Source organism: Camelus bactrianus, chromosome 35 (genome assembly GCF_048773025.1).
Source record: "Camelus bactrianus isolate YW-2024 breed Bactrian camel chromosome 35, ASM4877302v1, whole genome shotgun sequence".
Taxonomy (NCBI): domain Eukaryota; kingdom Metazoa; phylum Chordata; class Mammalia; order Artiodactyla; family Camelidae; genus Camelus; species Camelus bactrianus.
This window is the reverse complement of record NC_133573.1, coordinates 22,016,157-22,036,831: the sequence shown is the minus strand read 5'-3', so window position 1 is coordinate 22,036,831 and position 20,675 is coordinate 22,016,157. Positions and strand designations below refer to the sequence as shown.

The 20,675-nt window shown below is 45.9% G+C and overlaps 1 protein-coding gene across 2 annotated transcripts in view; it reads right to left on the bottom strand.

Annotated features, from left to right (window-relative positions):
- NEBL (nebulette) overlaps positions 1-19,652 on the bottom strand; it is a 310,491-nt gene extending 290,839 nt beyond the window's left edge. The window contains exons 1-2 of one of the 2 annotated variants that reach the window (XM_045511120.2): positions 19,272-19,652; positions 17,913-18,007 (exon numbers count right to left, since the gene is read on the bottom strand). In XM_045511120.2, coding sequence (XP_045367076.1) covers positions 17,913-18,007; positions 19,272-19,340 — 164 coding nt within the window. In that variant the 5' untranslated portion in view covers positions 19,341-19,652. The remainder of the gene's footprint in view (positions 1-17,912; positions 18,008-19,271) is intronic. The other variant, XM_010947807.3, reaches the window with a different exon arrangement.
- Positions 19,653-20,675: the final 1,023 nt, after the last annotated feature.

Sequence of the window (20,675 nt, the reverse complement as noted above, 5' to 3'; positions counted from 1 at the left end):
GGTTGTCAGATTGACCATCACGGTGTCACTGTGCTTGTGTTCAAGTGACCCTTCTTCCACTTAATGACAGCCCCCAAAGTGCAAGAGTCACCATGCTGGCAATTTGAATACACCAGAGAGAAGCAGTACAGGGCTCCCTCTAAGTGAAAAGGTGAACGTTCTCAACTTAATAAGGAAAGGGGAAAAAATCATATGCTGAGGCTGCGAAGATCCACGGCAAGAACGAATCTTCTATCCGTGAAATTACGAAGAAAAAAAAAAAAGAAATTTGTGCTAGTTTTCCTGTCGCCCCTCAAATTGCAAAAAAATTAGGGCCACCGTGGGTAATAAAAGCTTAGCTTAGAGGGAAAAGGCATTAGATTTGTAGAGTAAGATATTCTGAGAGAGAGAGCAAAAGACCACATTCACATAACTTTTACTACATTGTATTATAATTGTTCTATTTTGTATTAGTTATTATTGTTAATCTCTTACTGCACCTAATTCATAAATAAAACTTTATCATAAGTGTGTACATGTAGGAAAAAACACAGTATATACAGAGTCCAGTACACCTTGAGGTTTCACGCATCCTCTGGGGGTCCTAGGATCTACCCCCCAGGATGAGGGCAGACTACTGTAGACAGGGAAATAAAATGCCAGTCTTCACAGTGTAAAAGGAAGATGCAGGGCTGTGTTTATATTTGTTAAATGATTTAAGTGTAATAAGGCCACATAAAATAGAACTGGCAAAATAGGAAAGTTCATCATGAACAATACATGACATATTTTTCAGAAATGCTTCACCTTCCTCAGTGTTTTTAAGAAATGTTTGCTAAATACTGACTTAACAAAAAGAACCATTCCCCAGCTCAGAAGAGAATGCTTTATAGTATTAATACCACACAGAAAATAAATACTCTTTAAGGCAAACACTAACGTCAGACTTAGAAAGTAAGCCACCACGTAAATGAGCTGTAACATTAAGTCTTCCTCTGCTGCACTCCTGGGCCTGCACACCACCTGTACGTTCAGAAACTCGTAATATAAAACAGAGTATGAAAAAAAAAAACCACTACAACACTCAACACGATTCAGAATGTTAAAGAGATGAAGTATGTGCATTTTCCTCAACAATATCATAAAATAAGTCTTCAATATTTTCACCATGAGGTTTTTCTTTTTACTTTTTTAAAACTTAAGCTTAAAGCTAACAAAAAAACAAACAAAAAAAAGAATGTCCCTCTCAAACTCCCCTTCAAAATCTCAGTCTTACAGAAAATCTAAAACAATTTGAAAAGGCATTCCAATTTGAAAAATACACTTTTGGAAAAGAGTGCTTTTGAGATCGACAAGTACTGTGCCCATAAAAATTTAACACTTCAGCTTTAAAATTCACACTCGAAACCCAGGTAATTGCTGCGTTGCTAAGGCTCAAACAATTGCTACACTTGAAGAGGACACTAGAGCAGCAGAAGGGGTAAAGCATTGCCCAGTTCTACGAAGAAGAGAGACTGGACAAGAGACACTTGGAAAAGCAAGTCGGGGTCATGAAAGGTCCCGCTGGTGGAGGGCTGCACCGTGATCATGATAAACACTCATCTCCTCTTCCTCCCGTGATCAGTCCCTCTGCAGAGACAAGCCCCACTGCATGAGGACAGAGGTGGCCGGTCTCCAGGCCACCTGCCTTTCTGACCCTCAAAAGCCAGATGGGTCACCACACTAGTCTCAGGCCAGGCCCAGAAATCCTCTTTGGGGTCAAAGGTTTTTAGAAAAATGAGAAAGGTCCGTCACACCTCAAGGCTGACTTTCTGGCCACTCAACTGGTAGAAACAGAAAGGACCAGCAGAAACTATAAGAAAAAAGAGCCACCGAGAGGCATCCCTTTACTTCAGGGAGGAGGAAAGATACTAGTGTCACTGGAAAAAGGCAGCTCAGTCCTTTCTTTAAAGGCCATAAGAGCTTTAGGATTTGGCATCTGGTGGAGTGGGTTGTAAGCACGTGCACAAAGCAGCACGTATAAATATACGGAGAGTTATCGAAAAATTAATTCAGGATAGAAACATAAACAGGACTTGGGAGGCCCTGAGAGTCAAGATCTGATTACAAGGGGGGAAAAGGAGGTGTTTAGGATTTATTTTCACAGTCAGCGGGTGAGGGTGGAGGAGTGATGCTGTTTTTCAAAATACACATGAACTCCGTGGTGGATAAGATTTCTATCTGGTAATAAAGTTCACCTGGGAGAATAGGTTACCCAGGACGCACGTCTATGAAAACAAAGCAGGACCCACACAAGGTTCCTCACGGGCCCCCCTGCGCTGCAGGCATGTATGTGAGGAGCCCAGCTCTTCTACACAAATGGCAATGTTGCAAAAGTCAGTCTACGCAACCACCTCTTGCCACACAGATAAAAGTCTTCACCACTTAACAAAATGATAAAAGAAGTTTTTAGAGTGAAGCCATCTCAGGAAGTGTCACGGTCAATCATTAAATTCTGAAGTGGAAATATAAATCCTAAAATGCAGGAATATCGCAATGATAAATCTCCACACCCGAATCTTTCAAATGAATGAAAACGTTAAGTTGCAGTCAGGAGATTTTTTTTCCCTCCTTTTCAAAATAAAATGATAAGAATACTGTCACTGCCTATGAAATTTTAAACTGTATTTCTTCTGGCCTTTTCCATTTGAAACTGAAATTCATTTCCCTATAAATATTTTAATGCCATTCTCCTGTGAGCAGGAACCATCCATCAGAGAACAATTTCATAATTGTTTCATAGGCTTGCAATGCACACGATGTCACAGAGTAAAGGTCCTGAGTGGACTAGAAAGTGGTTATCATACCTTTAAAATAAGACTGAGGGTGAGGGTATAGCTCAGTGGTAGAGTGTGTGCTTAGCATGCACGAGATCCTGGGTTCAATCCCCAGTACCTCTGTTAAAAATAAATAAGTAAACCTAAGTACCTCCCTACCCTCAAAAAAAAAAAAAAAAAAAAGAAAGACAGAAAGAGAAAGAAAAGAAGAATATGGCATCAGACAGATACTGTGGCCAAGATGTAGTAATTCAAATGCAGATTAAACCAGTGCCTCCATGGTAGGAGGACAGGAGATGCGCTCACCATAAATTTCATTTATGAAAATTAAGAGCATTGAATACCTTTTTCAAAAAATGCAAAGTGTACTATGTATTTCCCTTCTTCTATACCATAAAAATAAATCAGGCTAATTTTGCTTTGCTTGACTTTTATTAATGAATCTGTTAAGATTCAAATCCCTTAAAAAAGATAAATTCAAGTCCTAACCCGCAGGACCTCAGAATGTGGCCTCATGTACAGACAGGGTCTTTACAGAGGGAATCAAGTGAAAGCAGGGCCATCGGGGCGAGCCCTGATCCAACATGACTGGTCCTGACAAAAAGGAGAAACTCAGCCACAGAAGCACATGGGGAGTGTGCTATGAAGAAACACACGGAGAAGACAGCCGCCTCTAAGCCAAGGAGGGTGGTCCAGGACAGATCCTGCCCTCACACACACCCCCAGTCCCCAAAAACCCAACCCCGTGGACACCCTGATTTCAGATTTGTAGTCCCCACAACTGCGACACAATGCATTTCTGTTATTTAAGCCCCCAGTTTGCGGTTCTCTGTCCGGCAGGCCTAGCAACTGACACAGAAGCCACGAGGATGTTTTCTTCTGAGCCTCACACACTGCCTCGGGACTGATCCGCAGGAGAATTCTGCCAGGAATTAGTGTCACATTTATTAGGCTGTGACTCCTACAATCTGTCTCTCCTTCCGCTTTCTAAAACGTGGAATATTTTCCCATCTCCAAAACTCCCAAAGCTCTCTTCTGCAGACACTTTCTCACCGCGAAGAGGCAGTAAGGAGTGTAACTAACGCTTAGACAGTATTGGGTCTGAGTCAACCGTTAACATTCATCTCTCTTCCTCCCAGTCCCAGAAGAGGCAGTAAGTTCTTACTGTCACCAGCCTCATGTGGCCAACAGGCCAACAACATCATTTTACAGGTGAGGAAAGGGAGGCACAGCCAGGCAAAGTAAGTAACCCAGCTGATGACCAGAGTCCGTTCTCTCTCTCTTTTTTTTTAACCACTCCTTTTTTTATTGAAGTCTAGTTGATTTAGAATATTGTGTTAGTTTCAGGTGTACAGCAAAGTGATCCAGTTATATATATTTATATATCTTCAGATTATTCTCCACTACAGGTTATTACAAGATATTGACTATTATTCCCCATGCTATATGGTAAATCCCTGTTGATTATCTAATTTATATATAGTAGTGCAGATGTTAATCCCAAACCTGGAGTCCATTCTCTTAAATTTCTCCACCACCATCCTAACCATCACACATTCAGGGCCAGGGCTCTGAGCCCTCAGCTCCAGGACCACATCTGCAGGGCCTTCTCTGGACCTAAGATGACATTCATCTGGATCCAGAGATGATCCGAACTTCATCCATTACCGTGAAGAATGGCTTGACATCTTCTTACTCTCGGGTCTCCTAGCCTCTACTTCTTAATGATGTTTGTGGGTCTTTTCCAGTTTTAAACATCTTCTTCTTGGCTGAAAGGATGAACCCTGACAAGGAGCTGAATAACTCTACTTTTTTCTTCGTCATCTGTTATTACCCCAGCATCGTCCCCAAGCCACGGTTCAGCTTTTTCTCTCAGAACATAAGTGCTTTTAAAGCTCTTCTGTCTCTAGAATTTTTCATGAGCCATTGCTCACGGTGACCCTAGGCTTTCGTGATCCTAGTCTTCTTGTGTGTGCATTTCTGAAATCTCAGTTTCCCACCTTTTAAACTGTGTGTCATCCTAACTGGAGCTGGGAAGGCTCCAGGGGGTGGTGCCCTATATTGGTCTTTTTTGTCTTTTGGGTTTTAAGACACATTCCTCATTTTCTCCCTCACTGGAGTAATTAACATGTCTTCATGTTTCAAAGTCTTCGATCTCACAGACCCACCTTTCTTTCTTTTTTTTTTTTTTTTTCTTCTTTCATTGATTCAGTGAATCTTTATTAAAGGCTGACTATGAGCCAAGGACCATTCTAGTCCCCAGGTCCCCAGGGGGAAGGGAACTCTATGTGGCTCCCACCTCACAGAGTGTCTCAGAACCTAGGGTTCCCTGAACACACACGCCCCCTCTCGCTTCTCACACACCGTGAACAGGCTTCCTGAAGCCTGGGATGTGGTGGGACCAGCAATCCCTCCTTTCACGCCAATGAACTTCAAGATAAGAGAGCACTGGCTCCAAAGTCCTCACAATCACCACATCTCCAACCCGCACTTCCTTAGTTTCCACGGTAAGTCTGAAGCACCTTGAAAACAGTGAAACTATAAACAAACGCAGAGCAAAAAAATGAACTGATATTCTTTCTTCAACTTCCAGTATCTGTCTCAGTAAAGCCTCCCTTTACACTACATCCTGCCTCTGTGCCAAAGTGTAAGTCTGTTGAGAAAGCATCAGTTACCTTCCCATCTGGACCGGTGGCCCCCTAGTCCACCTCATCACAGTTTCTCCTTCATTTCATCCTCATCCAAGTGTTCTCCATCATTTCTTCACCTCCCAGCTTCTTGCCTTCTACACAGGGACTCACCTATTAGAACTGCTTCTCTTTTCGCACAGCAAGCCCTGCCGCCTCCACGACTGAGTTATCACTCTGTCCCAGCCACACACTGGCCATATCTCTGGATCTTACGAACCATCATTAGTGTCCATCCTTCAGCGCAGACGGGCAAGATCATCCACATTCCCCTGCTGGTCTCTCTGGGAAGGACTGGATCCTTCCTCCATCCTCCATTCAGGTTCTTCTACTTTTCTTTTCTCTTGTTCAACAGACTGTTGTTTAAACCCAAGAGGGAGAATTGTTTCATAACTGTCTTTGTGTCCCTCAGAATTTTGTACACGATTGCCTTGTATCTGATATGGGTTCTGCAAATACTGGTTTGGAGGGGAGGCTACAGCTCAAGGGGTGGGGCGCATGCTCAGCATGCACAGCGTTCTGGGTTCAATCCCTGGCACCTCCTCTAAAAATAAACAAATAAACGTAATTACCTCCTCCCTCCCCCCCAAAAAAGAAAAGCAAAACAAATTTAAAATAACCTCACAACCTGGTTTGACTGAATTGCTCAAGCATATTGTGAGGTCCCATGTTTATATCCTCTAAATGAAGACATCCCCTGCCAGAAAACCTAAAGCAATAATGATAAACACTAAACTGAATATAGATTCTTTATCCTCAAAGAGAATAAAATGGGGAGGGGACACCAAACTGTAGACTTCCACAAACCCCTCCCTTAGAGTGAACATGACACACAGGGTCCCAGCACCACCTCCCCAGCCCTCCCTCTGGGTCGAAGTAGAAAAACCATAAACTTGGACACAGTGGGTGTCTGATGCACCCCAGGGCTGGGTGTGTTTGATTCTAGAAATAAGTGGCAAATGTAGGCAAAGATTTACCCGAAGAGACCTGGAGAGAAAAAAATGACAGTTTCTACACACTGAGAACTCATAGGTATAAGGTGCTGTGCTGAATTCTTCAAAAAGATCAAGCTTGACAACCACTGCCTCCCACCTACAGATGAGGACAGAGGAGGACATGTGACCAGGAACTGCTGAGTAATGCTCCCCAGGGTTGGGGTGTGAACTCAGGCTGCGGGGCTCCACAATTGCTACAGTCTGTGCTACGCTGCCTCTTCAAAATCATCATTAACCTTTCCTCTTCTTTATTTTTTAACTTTTTTTAATTTTTATACAACTTTCCATTTACAGCTATTACAAAATGTCGGGCACATTCCCCACAATGTACAACACATCCTTGGGCCTGTCTCACACCCAGTAGTTTGTATACTCAGGTCTTTCCTTTATGTTACCACCTGTTTTCTCCTACCAGGGAACTGAACTTTAAATCCTGAGGAGCAATCTCTCCTGACCCACCAGCCTACACCAGAGAAAGATGCCAGCATGAGGAGGCTTACTGTCCAATGAGGGACTGCCGCATCCCATGCCACATAAATGTGCTTTTAGAGTCAGTCTAAAAGTCGTGTCTATTCAGGACTCGTACGTACCCATCACTGCAGAAAGAAAAGACACAAACTGCTTTTCTTTCAACATCTGTCAAACTGCCATCACTTCCTGGGTAGCAGCCCCTGTGTACAAGTGACAGGTGCTTTCACTGAGCCCTCAGGTCCATGTGACACAGGAGACACACAAATAAACCAGCTTCTTGACTCCTGGCCAAGCAAACCTGACGTTACGTAACTACCATTGGAAAAAAAAAAAAAAAAAAAAAGACCACAGAGGCAAACCCTCTAAACAGGATTTTCCTTCTTTAGCAGCCTCTGAGGAAGAATTGTTCCAATGTGGTGTTTCTATTCCTGACAGGAATAACCCTTAATTATTATGTGCCTTAAGCATCTAGATGTGTTAAAATAGAATTTCAGTTAATGTTAAGAAAATCGGAGACCTACGTCAGTGGCAAAAGAGATTTTAAACACAGAAAGAGAGAGAAAGGGAGAGGGCACGCCTGGCACGGGGACTGGGGAGGGGGAGGGGACAGCACAGTTTCCGCTGAGCCATTTGTGAAGTTCTGGAAATCTGGGAGAAAAGATAGCACTGAAGAAAGACACTTAAAAAAAAAAAAAAGTTAAATTCTTCCATAAGAGAATGCAAAAGACTTTTCCTTTATCAGGGATTAATACATTAATCTCCAATTACATTTTGTTTCAGGAGATAAATAAATCATGCTTATTTCCAGGAAAAAAATATACAGCTATGCCAGCGAATGTCTACACGGCCTGATGTCTAACACACAGGATCCACTCCGAAGACTTCGGGAAAACACAGTCGCAGGAAAGAGATTTTACCAACTACCTCTGCAGACATCATTCTTGTCATCTTTCGTTTGGCTACATGTCAGTGACCAATAATCTAGCTATAAATTTCAATATTTCACCGAAACAGAGGAATGGTAGCTACTGTTCATGTGTCTTATCCGTCTGAGCAAGGCCAACTCCACAGGGGTCACCACATGGATGCTCATGGAAGGAAAGCCTGTTCGCTCCGGATGAGTCTGCTCTCAGCGAGGAGTGCCTGAGGCTCGGCTATCCCGCTCAGGCCCCCCAGGGGGCTCACTGCACCCCCAACAAGGCCAGCAGGGCAATGTGCTCCACGGCAGGGACACTCCCCAAGCACACAGTAGGTGCTAAAGTATACAAAGGCGATTGGGACCATGCCCACCCTCAGGAATGTAATTTGCCAATAGGAAAGACTTGCTTATTTATAAAAAATCAAATCTAGACAGTTCTATCAAGGGTCCGTCCACAAACAGGTCCTCCCACCACCTCCTGTGTGTGCAGGCAGCGAACCATCCTGATGCCTTAACCAACTTCTATCGATCAACTAGGTAGATACGGTGGGCTTTAGATCATCATTCTTGTCATAACTGGATAGAAAGGGTCGTGATACGAAAGAGCAAAACTGTCCTGAAAGTTCAAACAGGACATCCCATGAGGACTCCGAGAAGTACGCCTGTTGTATAATAAAGAATCTGACTAGCATTTGTCCCTGGTTCCTGGGACATACTCTAAATAGTTGGAATTTCCTGAGCAACTGGAAATATCTTTGATATTCATGAGTCCCTGGGTCCATACCTGAGTTATACTAATGAGATGCTCGCGCTGGAGCTGGCCACTCCACAGATCCTGTGATTAGAGGCTTGGGGGTCTGAGCAGGGTGAAATGAGTGGACCTCATCCAGGGAGGGGAGCAAAGCTGGAGGACGAATAACCACACAGCCAAAGAGTCATCATGCCTGCACAGTGAAACCCACTGAAAACTCTGGACATCAAAGCTCCAGATTTGGTGGAGATCTCTGGTTTGTCAATGCATGGATGCATCCAGAGAGACACATCCTGATTCCACAGGGTGAAGGCAGGAAAGCTCCATGTCCAAGACCCTCCCAGACCTCGCCCTACGTGTCTCCTTATTTGACTGGTCCTGCCTCTCATCCTGTATGATAAAACAATCATCTTAAACATAGAACTTTCCTGAGTTCTGTGATTCATTCTAGCAAACTGTCAAATCTGAAAGGGATGTGGGACACCCCCCCACCGCCCCCAAATTTGTAGCTAGCTGCTCAGAAGTGTGGTCAGCCTAGGGCTGCATGAACCTGCAGTGGCGTCTGAAGTAACAGCTGCCTTGTTGGGGACTGCAAGCTTCACTTAGGGAGCTGATGCTAATTCCGGGTGGTGAGCATCAGAATTGCACTGCAGCATTGCAACACCCATTCTCAATTCCTGAAACACAGGCCAGAAATAATCCCTTTAAGAAGCAAAGCTCTTGCAGCTGACTTGACTTCCCCCACCCCCAGCCCAGCTCCAACCCCAGGCTGAGAACTTCCACGGTCCAGTCTCAGCAGGAAACCACCTTGAGTGGGCAGGCAGACGCAGTTCCAGAACAAGGCAGGCTTTCGGGTCGGTGATATAATTGAGGTATAAAAACTGCAATGGTCACACAAAGAGGGAGTCCAGTAATTGACTGAGAGACTCAGAATGGCTTCACAAAGGCTACCACAGCTGTGTGCCTTTCAACTTTAAAACAGGGGAGGGCAGGAGGGCATGAGAACAGCATGAGAAAAGGGTCAAATCACTGTGTCAAGCTTTGTAACGATGAAAATCCTACCTGACTTTTATTACCTCCTTCCTATGTGCCTGAAACTGTGACTAAACTTATTATCTGGATAACCCAATGAATCCTGAATCCTATGAGGGAGCTTCTACTATCATACCCATTTTACAGGTGCGGATACTGAGACTTCGTCCAAGAAACTGGATGAAGGCATCAGAGCTGGCTTTTCAGTGTAGCTGGAGAGGAGGAGGGTGAAAGGATGTGGATAAAGTGTGAAAAGCCCTGGGTATCAGAAACCCAATTTTTTTTTCCTGCAGGCAGTGGGGAGCCACCAGAGGTGTGCATACGAGGGAATAATATGACCAGAACCGTGGTTTCAAAAGATAAACCATGGTAGCAGGAAAAGCATTCAAAACAGAGAGACCAGGTAAAGGACGGCAGTTGGATCACCAGCCAAATATGATGGGAACCGGAAACAGGGTGAGGACAGAGGGAATGAATGTGGGATGGGGGTATAAGAAAAGGAGGTAGAGGAGATGACAGAGATACATGGGGCTCAGGAGCCTGGGTGGACGGTGGGAAGAGCAGCCAGGAGAAGATGGCGCAGGCGTCCATGCAGACCATCAAAAACACGTCTGCGTATACATCTCTCGGTATCGATGGTGCATTTAACCACACTGCTCTTGGCGCTGCTGTGCAGTGCCTGAATTTGGTGGTGTTCACACCCTTGATCCAATAACAGATCACGAAGGCAGATTTAAGGATGGAATTCAATACTGGCAGGCGACCATCTAACTCCACATCCCAGCTCTCTGGCCCCTGGCTGAGCACGGCCATCCCACTTCTCCACCCTCTCTGTGTGGTTGACCCGCACCTGCGTTGAAGGGATAATGAGCATCAGGGGAGCTGACCAGGGGTTTTTGTCTAGATGGCTTTTTAGACTGCCGAGCTGACGCAGAAGTATAGCAGGCCACCAGTCTGGGGATCACCCTGAGGCCATCACAAAGTACACACGTCGAATTAGTTTTCTTTCAGCTCTTCTTAGGGTTCAACAGCAATGAGCGGACAAAGAGTGTGGAAAAGTAAACAGAAGCTGAAGTCGACGCAAATCCCTCAAGGATTCCCCCCTAAGAAAAATGCACAGATAAAATTAATGCTGGGTTTCCAGTGCTGGAATAAACAGTCCTTGCCACTCAAACCTGGTCGCTCCCACAACTTCCTGTTTCCTGGTTCTGTCTGTGCCCCCTGACGAGGTTCCATGAGAAAGCCTGCAGAACTGTCACATTCATCAGCAGAACTTTAGAATCAAAAATCATCCTTTTACCAAGTCCTCGAACTGTTCTGGGCACTCAGCTCACAAATATTACTCTGGATCCCACTTCTCACACTGCAGCAAGCCTGCTGATGACAGGAGAGCAGAAACAGAAAGGAAAAGAAAAGAAATTCGACTTCCCGTTCCTCTGGAGACGGAGCTTGGAGGGGACCCCGAAGCTCCGGAGGATGAGGGTGAAGCGTGTGGCTATGTCTGCTTCTCTCTCACCCTTGACATTCCCAGGAACCACTCATCCTTTGAAGCACTCATCTGAAAACGTTTAAAGAAGACATGCAGAAATGCACCCTCCCCAGGCCCTTGACACATAATCAATATCCCGTTAAGCACATACGTCTATATCTTGCATTAACCTTGCATTTCGATGTGATTTAGGAGATATTTGCTGTGCTTCATCTGCAGATCTCTTCTAATCTGACATGGCTCCCTAACAGATACATCATCATAGAGAGACGGAAACACTTCCCAACGTGACAGAACCCAGCATGTGATTTGTAAACGTGGTCTTCTACAGTGATTTCAAAGGATACTAAAATTCATGAGGTGTCATCAATGGTTCAATAAGGTAGCTGACAATCAGATCATTCTGCACATACACTGGAACCTTTTTATGTGGTTCAAATAGTCTCCCTCCCTCACTTTCAATCATCCAAAATAAAAAACAACTGTCATCCTCCCACACCAGATCCATGTGCAAAAGGTCTCATTTTTTCCTGCATAGTATGTAACTAAAAAGTCACACAAGGCGTATTATACCTGATGCAAGCTAGAACTCCTACATAGCACAGCATCCTTCCATAGAAACGGGTGCTTTTAACAATGTGACTTTTCTCCTCTCCTTAAGGGGGAAATGGGAAACAACAAAATTTTCAATTTATTATAAGAGCTGGGACTAACATTTGGGTACTAATAGGTGTCCTCTGATGTGCTAAGGCTTACAAATATTTCCCCCACTTCACTTCTAAAAAAGTTCCTCTTAGGTAGAAATTATTATCCCATTTTACAGACTATAATTAAATCCAAAAGAAGCTAAACAAGCATCCATAAGAAATCCTGTAGAAAGGTATCATATTTTGAAACCAAGCCTGTACGCAGTGAAAGGAAATGCCACCACGTTCATTTTGGATTGGCAAAGCGAGCCTGTTCCTTCTGTATGGACACTTTATCCCTGGGTGTTCAGACCTGGTGAAACCTGCCACCAGACCACCATTCAGTCTCCACAGGGCCTGCTCTCAAGCCACCACTTCCAGGTGGCCCAACCTCTGTCTGCCTCCCCAGAAGGAGCTGTGCCGGGCGGCATCCTGAGCTGGGGGATGAGGCAGGGACCACATTCTGGGCTGCAGCATAACCATCACTCTCACGGATGCCGCCAATCTCTATGGAGCACAAAGGGCCCTGCTCTATGGATACAGGGCGAGCAAGACAGGTGTCCTCAGAGCCAGCCCTGCTGGAAGAGGGCATAGACAGGTGGGTGCGTGGTTCCTTCGAGGGATGGGGAAAGCTCTGATGGCTGAGCTGAGTCCTGAAGGATGACTGGGTATGGGGTAGGGTGTGCTTGGCATGGGCAGAGACAGGGAAAGCGGTGGCCATCTGAATCCATGAACTCACCGCACCATGGTGCACTTCCCAGCAACTTTCAATGCTCTCTGAGATGCGGGGCGTTAAGAACACAGAATGAAGCTAGTGCTTCTCAAACTTTTTTGGACCACCAATTCCAGTAAAAGCATTTTTCACATCATGACGTGGTACACACTCTCCACACATGACTGGAAAAAAAGCATCTGCCAGAACAATACTCTAACTGCTCATCGAATGCACACTCATACTTTCTCTCTTCTCTCCCTCTCTCTTTTTCCTTTAGTTCTGGATACAACCCTCTAGTGGGTGACAACCTACAGTGGGAAAAACATTGTTATAAACCTTTTAATAAGCATGACTATCATGTCTTTGATATACAGCTGACCCTTGAACAAGATGTGCTTGAACTGTGTGGGCCCACTCATACACAGATTTTTTTTTCGATAAATACTGTGGTCATAATCCTATCTGAGGTTGTTTGAAACCTCGGATATGGAGAGGGTGGGCCGTGGGATCGAGAAGCCTTAGATTTTGGTATCCGAGGCGGGGTCCTGGAACCAGTCCCTTGAGGATACCGAGGAATTTCCTCTTATGCCTTCTATTCTGTTTCCCCTCCCCATCACCCCTTGAAAAAGTACTGCCGAAGAAATACAAGCATGATGGTTTCCTGAACGCCCACTACGTGCCAGAAACTGGGCTGGAACCCTGGCATGCACTGTCTCAGTAACCCTCCCATGGCCCCGTGGGCTAAGCATTACTGCTCCCATTTTACAGATGAAGAAACTGAAGCTCAGTGATCAAGAGGCTCACTCGGTAGACCGTGATGGAACCAGGCCTCAAATCCAGTTCTGTCTTACTTCAAAACTCCAATCAGCCCCTTGGGCCTTTCATGAAAAACTCTTAGGTTAATTAAGGCTAACTTAATAGCAAGAATTTCCTAAGTCCCCTTGAGATAACTCAAGCCCTTGGAGTGTTATCGAACTAGGTTTGGGAGGCCTAAGCGGAGATAAGGGAACTACATGGTGGAAAACCTCTCAGGTTTAAATTTCATTTCTTTCCATGTCCTCTGAGGACCCCTTGGTAAAGGCACTGATGGGGAGGGACCAACAGAGAAACGCTAAGTGAGAGCTACTGGGGCACTGGCCTAGATAACCACCCCCAGGCAGGCTGGCTGACGGAGCTGACCGTTCTGAATGGCCCATGATCAGGCGCACCTTGCACAGCATCTGCCAGGCTGCAGATAGTCAGTAAATATTCACAAGACAGGAGGCTAACACGGGCAGAGCGAAAGTCAACATGGGGCACAGCTCCCCGTGGTTTATTTTTAAATTGTTCCAAAATTATGTTAAGTGAAACTGTTTAGTGAGATGGAATCTTCTTTGGAAGGATACTTAAACACATTTAGCACTGACCCCCTAATTGAAGATACATTTGACTCAGATACAAGGGATATTAAACATGGGCAAGCCAGGACAAATGTTGAGCCCCCCAAAAACAATTTCTGCAAAAGTGATGATTTGGGGAAATGACTGGCAATGTTCCACTAAGCGATTGCACCGTAAACTGGTCCCTCTCTGACCTAAAATAACTTGATGTTTGGTGACAGCACATTAACTGGCCAGTCATTGACATTGCTATTTCTAAGTGATGACATGTCTCAGAATATTTTAAGAACTGATGTATTTTTTTTACACACACATAATAAATGCAATTCTGACACTTACACACAATAAATTAAATTATTTATTTGACAAATGACCTTAGGGGTTATATTCTTTGTGGGCCTTGTTGGGTAGCAATGCATTTATGGTTTAACTTGGCATACCAATTCCCATACGAAGATGAGCTATGTTTTTTGTCTAATCAGCTAGTGTTATTTTCCCAGCACCTCTTAGTAATAAAAATATTGCCAAGTTCTCTTTTCTCTGCAAGTCCCATGATGGAAAAAAAAATTCTGAATGTGCAAAAGAATCCACTGCCTGCTGATGAAACGTACAAGCTTGTGAAAACATGGCATGTCCTCAAGTAGATCAGTCTGTTTTTAAATATTTTAATAGGGCACACTGCTGCATTAGGAACTAAATGTGTATTATGTCTAATCTTACATCTAGTATGTACTATACTTTGATCATTCTATCAAAAGATCAAAATTTAAATATTATGTAAATTATATTTTATACATGTTCTCCTTTGCATGAAATCAAACAGAAAACTTGTTTCTTCTCTAAACACATGAGAATATAAACAACCAACATATTTAAACAGAAGATAATACGCACTACTTCATTCCATTAAAAAAAAAATGCCCCTGGGTATTGACTAAAGTAAAAAACCTTTATGTTTTCTTAAAATAATGCTAAATGTCTATGATTTCAAATTTTTACGCATATTTTAATATTTATTTTAAAGGTTCTTAAGTTAATGATGTGTGTTATTTTCACAAGAAATGCTTGAGGACTTAAGTCCTCTTCCTGAAAACTCAGGTTATGTAACACAGTAGGAATGACAACAGAAGTTAAAGAACTGATATTGAATCTCCAATAATCATGAGAAGCTGTCATTTTCATAACAACTAAATGTAAACTATGAATCTTAATTGGATCCTGTTTTTTTAAAAAAACAGCTATAAAAGACATTCTTAGGACAATGAGGGAAATGTGAATATAGATAAGATTTTTAAACATTATGAAAATTTTGTTTATTTTCTTGTGTGATATTAATTTTGTATGTGTGATACACGTTTGTATATATGAAAATTTTCACAATAAAAAGTTGCAGGGGGGGAAGAACTGTCATTTTCATTTAAGTACGTATGTATATTGACTCCCGAGCCAAACTGGATGCAGATAAACTATTGCTTCACATGGACATAGAATGTTTCATTTTCCAGTAGCAGTATGCTTCAGAGAATCAATTTTCCACCACTGACCCAGAGAAATTATGGCAACCCTTCTGGCCAAGACCAAGGGGAACAGCTGACTGACACACACCACTCGATTTAGGGCAGAGGCGTCAGGATCCCCAGAGAGTAATCCACGCTGACCAGCAAATTTACATGGCAGCCTGTGCCCTTGGAAAAATAAGGGTCGGGAATAGGGGCCTTCCAGACTGGAACCTTCACAGCAGCCAGAACTTGCAACTTTGCCAGGATAGTTTTCTGGGAGACAGCATATATCAAGCTATGACATGAACGTAAAGCTAAATTAAACAAATTTAAACCATCAGCTCTACTCATTCACCCACTCAAGATGGATTCCTGTCTTCCTCTGTCTCCCTGCTCAATAAATTGGACTACCAGGTTCAACAGTAAGCAAAAAATCTAAGATGCTATCCTAAAAACTCGACTTAAACCTAGTAACAAAGCACTAAAATTATGTAAGAAATTTTAGAGAGAAAATCTGTAAGCATTCCATTTAGACATACTAAAGTGTTAAAAATAAGACTCAGACCTAGAAACAACATAGCAGAATGTTTCCAATCTACATATAGAGGGTTTTTTTGTTTTGTTTTGGGATCTAAATCTTTATAGTTCTGGGCACCAGTTCACTCTGAAGTCAGAAGGCAAACCAGCCATCCATGACTTGCTGCAGAATCTGATACTTTAACTGGAGTGAACTGAAACTCAGCAGTAAGCATTGAATTTTCAAGTGGCCCGATGCAATCAAAGACTCCAATTACACTCCTTTTTTCTGTCCTTTTATTTTTATCATCTTTTTCTCCCTCATTCAATTCGTTATCTATATGTGTGTATATGTTTGTGTACGTGTGTATATATACGTACACATATACATGCATCATACATATATACACACGCACATACATATATATTTGTTGCTGTCTTCACTTTTTCTTTTTCTCCTGTCTTTCCTCATTCTCCCAACTCTGCCAAGCCTATCAGAGCAATCCAAAGGCACTGTTATCACCTGGTTAAACTTCAGGCTATGAAGCTATAAAGAATCCTGATGCGGCCCATGAAACTTGATGGAATTAGGCCATAGGTTGGAAGAATGGTTCACTTTCCTTCAACCAAAGAACAATTATCCTGTTTATGGGGTATTGGGATGGGGAGGTCTCTCGCTTCTAGTTGCAGCCACCTGCCTTTGATCTTTAACCAGCCATCTATACATCTCTTTAAGACAAGCAGGAGACCTTGACACTCGGAATCTCATTTATTGCCTCATGTTTTCCTAGTAAGAAGCACAGTATAGGAAGGCTGAAAACATCAATGGTTTGGGACTATCTGTGGACTTCACTTTTCCAAGTCCAGAATTCTGTCCAGTGACACTGTTTTCTGATTTCTTGAAAAGATTCTGGTCTATTTGTAAACACTAAGCTAGGACTGAAGGAAATACAAAGAGTTTTTTTTTTTTTTAAGTTATTTGCTAGAGAGGTACGAGCACATTACATTTGTTTACCAAAAATGTACTGTCTATGAAAACTCACTCCCATGAGCAAAGCGTGCATTAACCACAGGTCTCCATCTCCAGGAGACCCGAATTAACCTCCTTCAAAAACTCCAGGGAGAATGAACCTGTGGCAACGTTCCAGCCGGAAGGCTGGGGAGCCTCTGCCACCTCCAGGCAAGATAAGCCCCCACAGGGAAACTGGGAAGAAGAAGGCTTTACAATCAGGGCCAAGAGCCCACAGCTGAAAATAGTCTGGGTGGGAGGAGGCTCAAAAAGTGGAGAAGCACCACGTAACCAACCTGTGCAAAACAGGGGCCCCCCAAATCTGGCCTGGCAGAGCATCCCTCTGACAAGCACACCCCGGGAAACTTTAGCCTTAGGCTGGCTTCCCGTAGCCCCAGGGTGACTTCCCTGGTCACCGAGGCAGTGCACGCATGTTTGCCTTACCTTCAAAACAACTACTTTAGTTCTTGCCTTAATATCATTCCTTATAATTCTCTGGTTCCCTATTTAAGCTCCAGCATCCAGAGTGGTCTCAGCAAAGACCAAGGGAGCAAGACTCCTTTCTCTAAGTAGGTTCAGACAGAAAATTGCAAAATGGCCACATCATTATGATTAAAATGGAAACTGACACGTGAAAAAATGCAAATCTATCTGATACGCATTTCAGAACCCACATGTTCTCAGTGTGGAAGTTCTGCAGCTTCTAACAAATGTCCCTAACTGCAACACTGTGAAACTCAAGAACTAACCTTCTGGTTGAAAACACACAAATTACCCTACACATTAGAAAGACATAAATGCAATGACCTTCAACAAAGTACATGGCCCAGAGTATGAGGCATAAACAGGTAACTGGGCGCTGCCACACCTGGGCGACACAGTAAGCCGAGTCTTCAGAACAGGCAGATCCACTCACTGTCACGCTCTGAGGCTGTGCCACACCTGGCACATGATGTTGACAATACTTACGCATTACAATAGGGCTTCTTTTCATAGCCTTTGTAGTTGTTCATATTGAGAGCCATCTTGCAGACTTCACAATGGAAACATCCTTTATGCCAATACTGAAAAAAATTAATGTTTAAAATTTTAGTACAAAGCCGGTTCTTTTCAGGATGGGTAAAGAAAGGAGACATTTTTAGTGCATCACAAGTTCCCATTTCTGAAAATACTACAACAAAATGATTGTAGGTATCAGTGGACGTTTGTCAGTAAAGGTAAAGCAGGTAGTCAATAAAATTGAGTTTTAAGTGAATCCTCATCACAATATGCAGACTTGGATGGAAGAAATGCCAAGAGCTGTACCCACACTACACTCCCAGGAGCAGCCAAAAAAGGAATTCTGCTCTTGGTTAATGGAGAAAGGGAGCCTGTGAAGTGGCTTCAAAAGGAAAACGAATCCAGTTCCGAGTGCCAACACTGTTTTTAGGATCTGGATAAACATATGTCCGCCGGAAGTCAGGCAACTCGAGGTGGCAAGAGGCGCACGATTAAGTACCCCGGGCCCCCTGTTCCCGTACAGCTTCCACTATATTGCGGGAAAGGTGGACTCTGTCCGGGATGACTGTAGGGATGACGAGGTGCTCCTAAGGGCCATTTGTATAACCGCATGCAGATTTCACAGACAGAGCTCCAGCTCTCAGCGGCTCAGGATAGCGCCAGGGTCTCTCGCCCAGGCTGTTCAACTCCATCCACGCCCGGGAAGGGCAGGCGAGCGGGGCCGCAGGGGCCGGGCTGAAGCCGCTTCCGCTGGAATTCCCCAGCCGGGTGGATTAGCCCCCTGTGGGTCCGGCTCGCTGCGCTCAGCCCAGGCTCTCCGGCGGGGATTATTCTTAGCAATGCGGCAGCGGCCGCCCCATGACATATTAATTACTATTTGCCTCTCCACCTCGCCGCCGTCATGGGAGGTGCTGGGGCGGGGGTGAGGTGGGGACGCAGGCGGAACCTTGGAGAGGGGGTGCGGGACAGTGAGGGGCAGGAGGGGGCACGGCTGACAGAACCGCCCCTGGGGGCCCAGCCCCGGCTCTCCGGGCCGCGCGCCGCGCTCAGCCTGGCGCCCTCCGCAGCCGTTCTGACGCTGGCGGCGCAGCCCCGCACCCCCGCCGCCCGCACCCCGACAAAAGCGCTTCCCGGTTCCAACAACACGGTCGCCAAGCGTGCTGACACTCCTACGGGCGTCTTCCTTCTCCTGCCCTCACCCGGTGCCAATACACACACACACGCGGGCGCACAGACCCACTCTTCTTCCACCCCAGACGCCAAAACTTCTCTGAGCAGGTGCAGCCCAGCGCCCGCAGGTCCGGGCTGGCCCGGCGCCCCCTCGCTCACCTTATCCAGACAGTTGACTTTCTCCGTGGGATACACGACTTTTCCGCAGCGGGCGCACTGAGGGTTCATTGTCGCGGTTTCTGGGGGCGGCGGCTGGGCGGCGGCGGCTGGGGGCTCCGAGGAGCCTCTGTGACATCCCCCGGCGAGCCCCGCACCGCCTCCGGGCAGGCTGGAGGGCGGCAGGCGGCCGGGCGCCGGGGTCTGGAGTCGGCGCGGGGCCCGGGGCGAGCGGATGGCGGGGCGCGTTGGGAGGCGGCAGAGGCGCGGGTGGGTGCGCAGCGGGGCCTGGCGCCGGGGGGCGGACGCGCTCTCGGGCTCCGGCTCGGGCTCCGCGCCGCTCGCTCTGCGTCGCTCGCACTCCAGGTACCGGTGACTCACACAGACACTCGCTCCCGCCCCTCGCGCTCACTCGCTTCCCCGCCTCGCCGCCGCCGCGCAGGCCAAACCCACCGGCGCGCCCGGACCGGAGTGGCAGGGAACGAGCACGTCGGGCCCCCGGGGAGGGCGGGCGAGGCGGGGGAAGGGGGAGGGCAGAGACCCGGAAAGCTCCTCAGACAGCGCGGGCTGCGACCGGGAGGCCTGGAGCGAGCCTCGGCCGCTGCCGCAGCGGTGGCGACCACGGGGGCGGCGGCGGGGACGGGGAGCGCTGTGGGCGGAAGACTCAAACCTGCGCAGTCCCGTCTCCCTCCTCCCCTCTCTCCTGCCCCCGCCGACTGCACCCCCGCTCCCAGGCTGACTGATGGCACCTGGTACCCAAAGGTCATGGGGAGCGTGGCGCGGGGAGCGGCGGGCCCAAGCCCCACGCAGCGCCCAGTTCCCGGGTGGAGGCTGGTCCGGGCGCGCGCAGCGACGCGTTCGTGCCCGGGAGTCGGAGGACTCGCGGGAAACCCGGAGACTCAAGTGCCTGCGGCGCCCGGGGCCGTGCGGCGCCCCCTCCCACCCGCCTCCTCGGAGCGAAAGCTTCCCCCGTGTGCCTGAGCGAGGTCCTCGGACCCTGGATGGGAAGAGACTTCTCTCACTGCCCCCCCCCACCCCTCACCCCTGCACTTTTTATATCCATTCTTGGAGAACGATTGGTTACTTTAGGCCCAAATCAGCCTTTCTTGATTAATAAATGGTCATCGTTCATTTTGGTGTGTGTGTGTGTGTTTGTGTGTATACACTGTATATTTTTTTTAATTAAACACCATAGGGTCTATGAAAAGTTCTTTGCCTACATTAAGGGAAGCGATTACTAACTCCTAACCAAAGGGGCCAAAAAAAACAAGCTGAAGTCTGAGGGTAGGATGGAACCAAATAAACGGAATAGGAATTGGGTTTTATTTTTAATAAGGTTATTGGACTCGCTTTGTACAAAAGGCAGCAGAATGGAGCTACACAGCCTGAGTTCAAAGCCCAACCCTG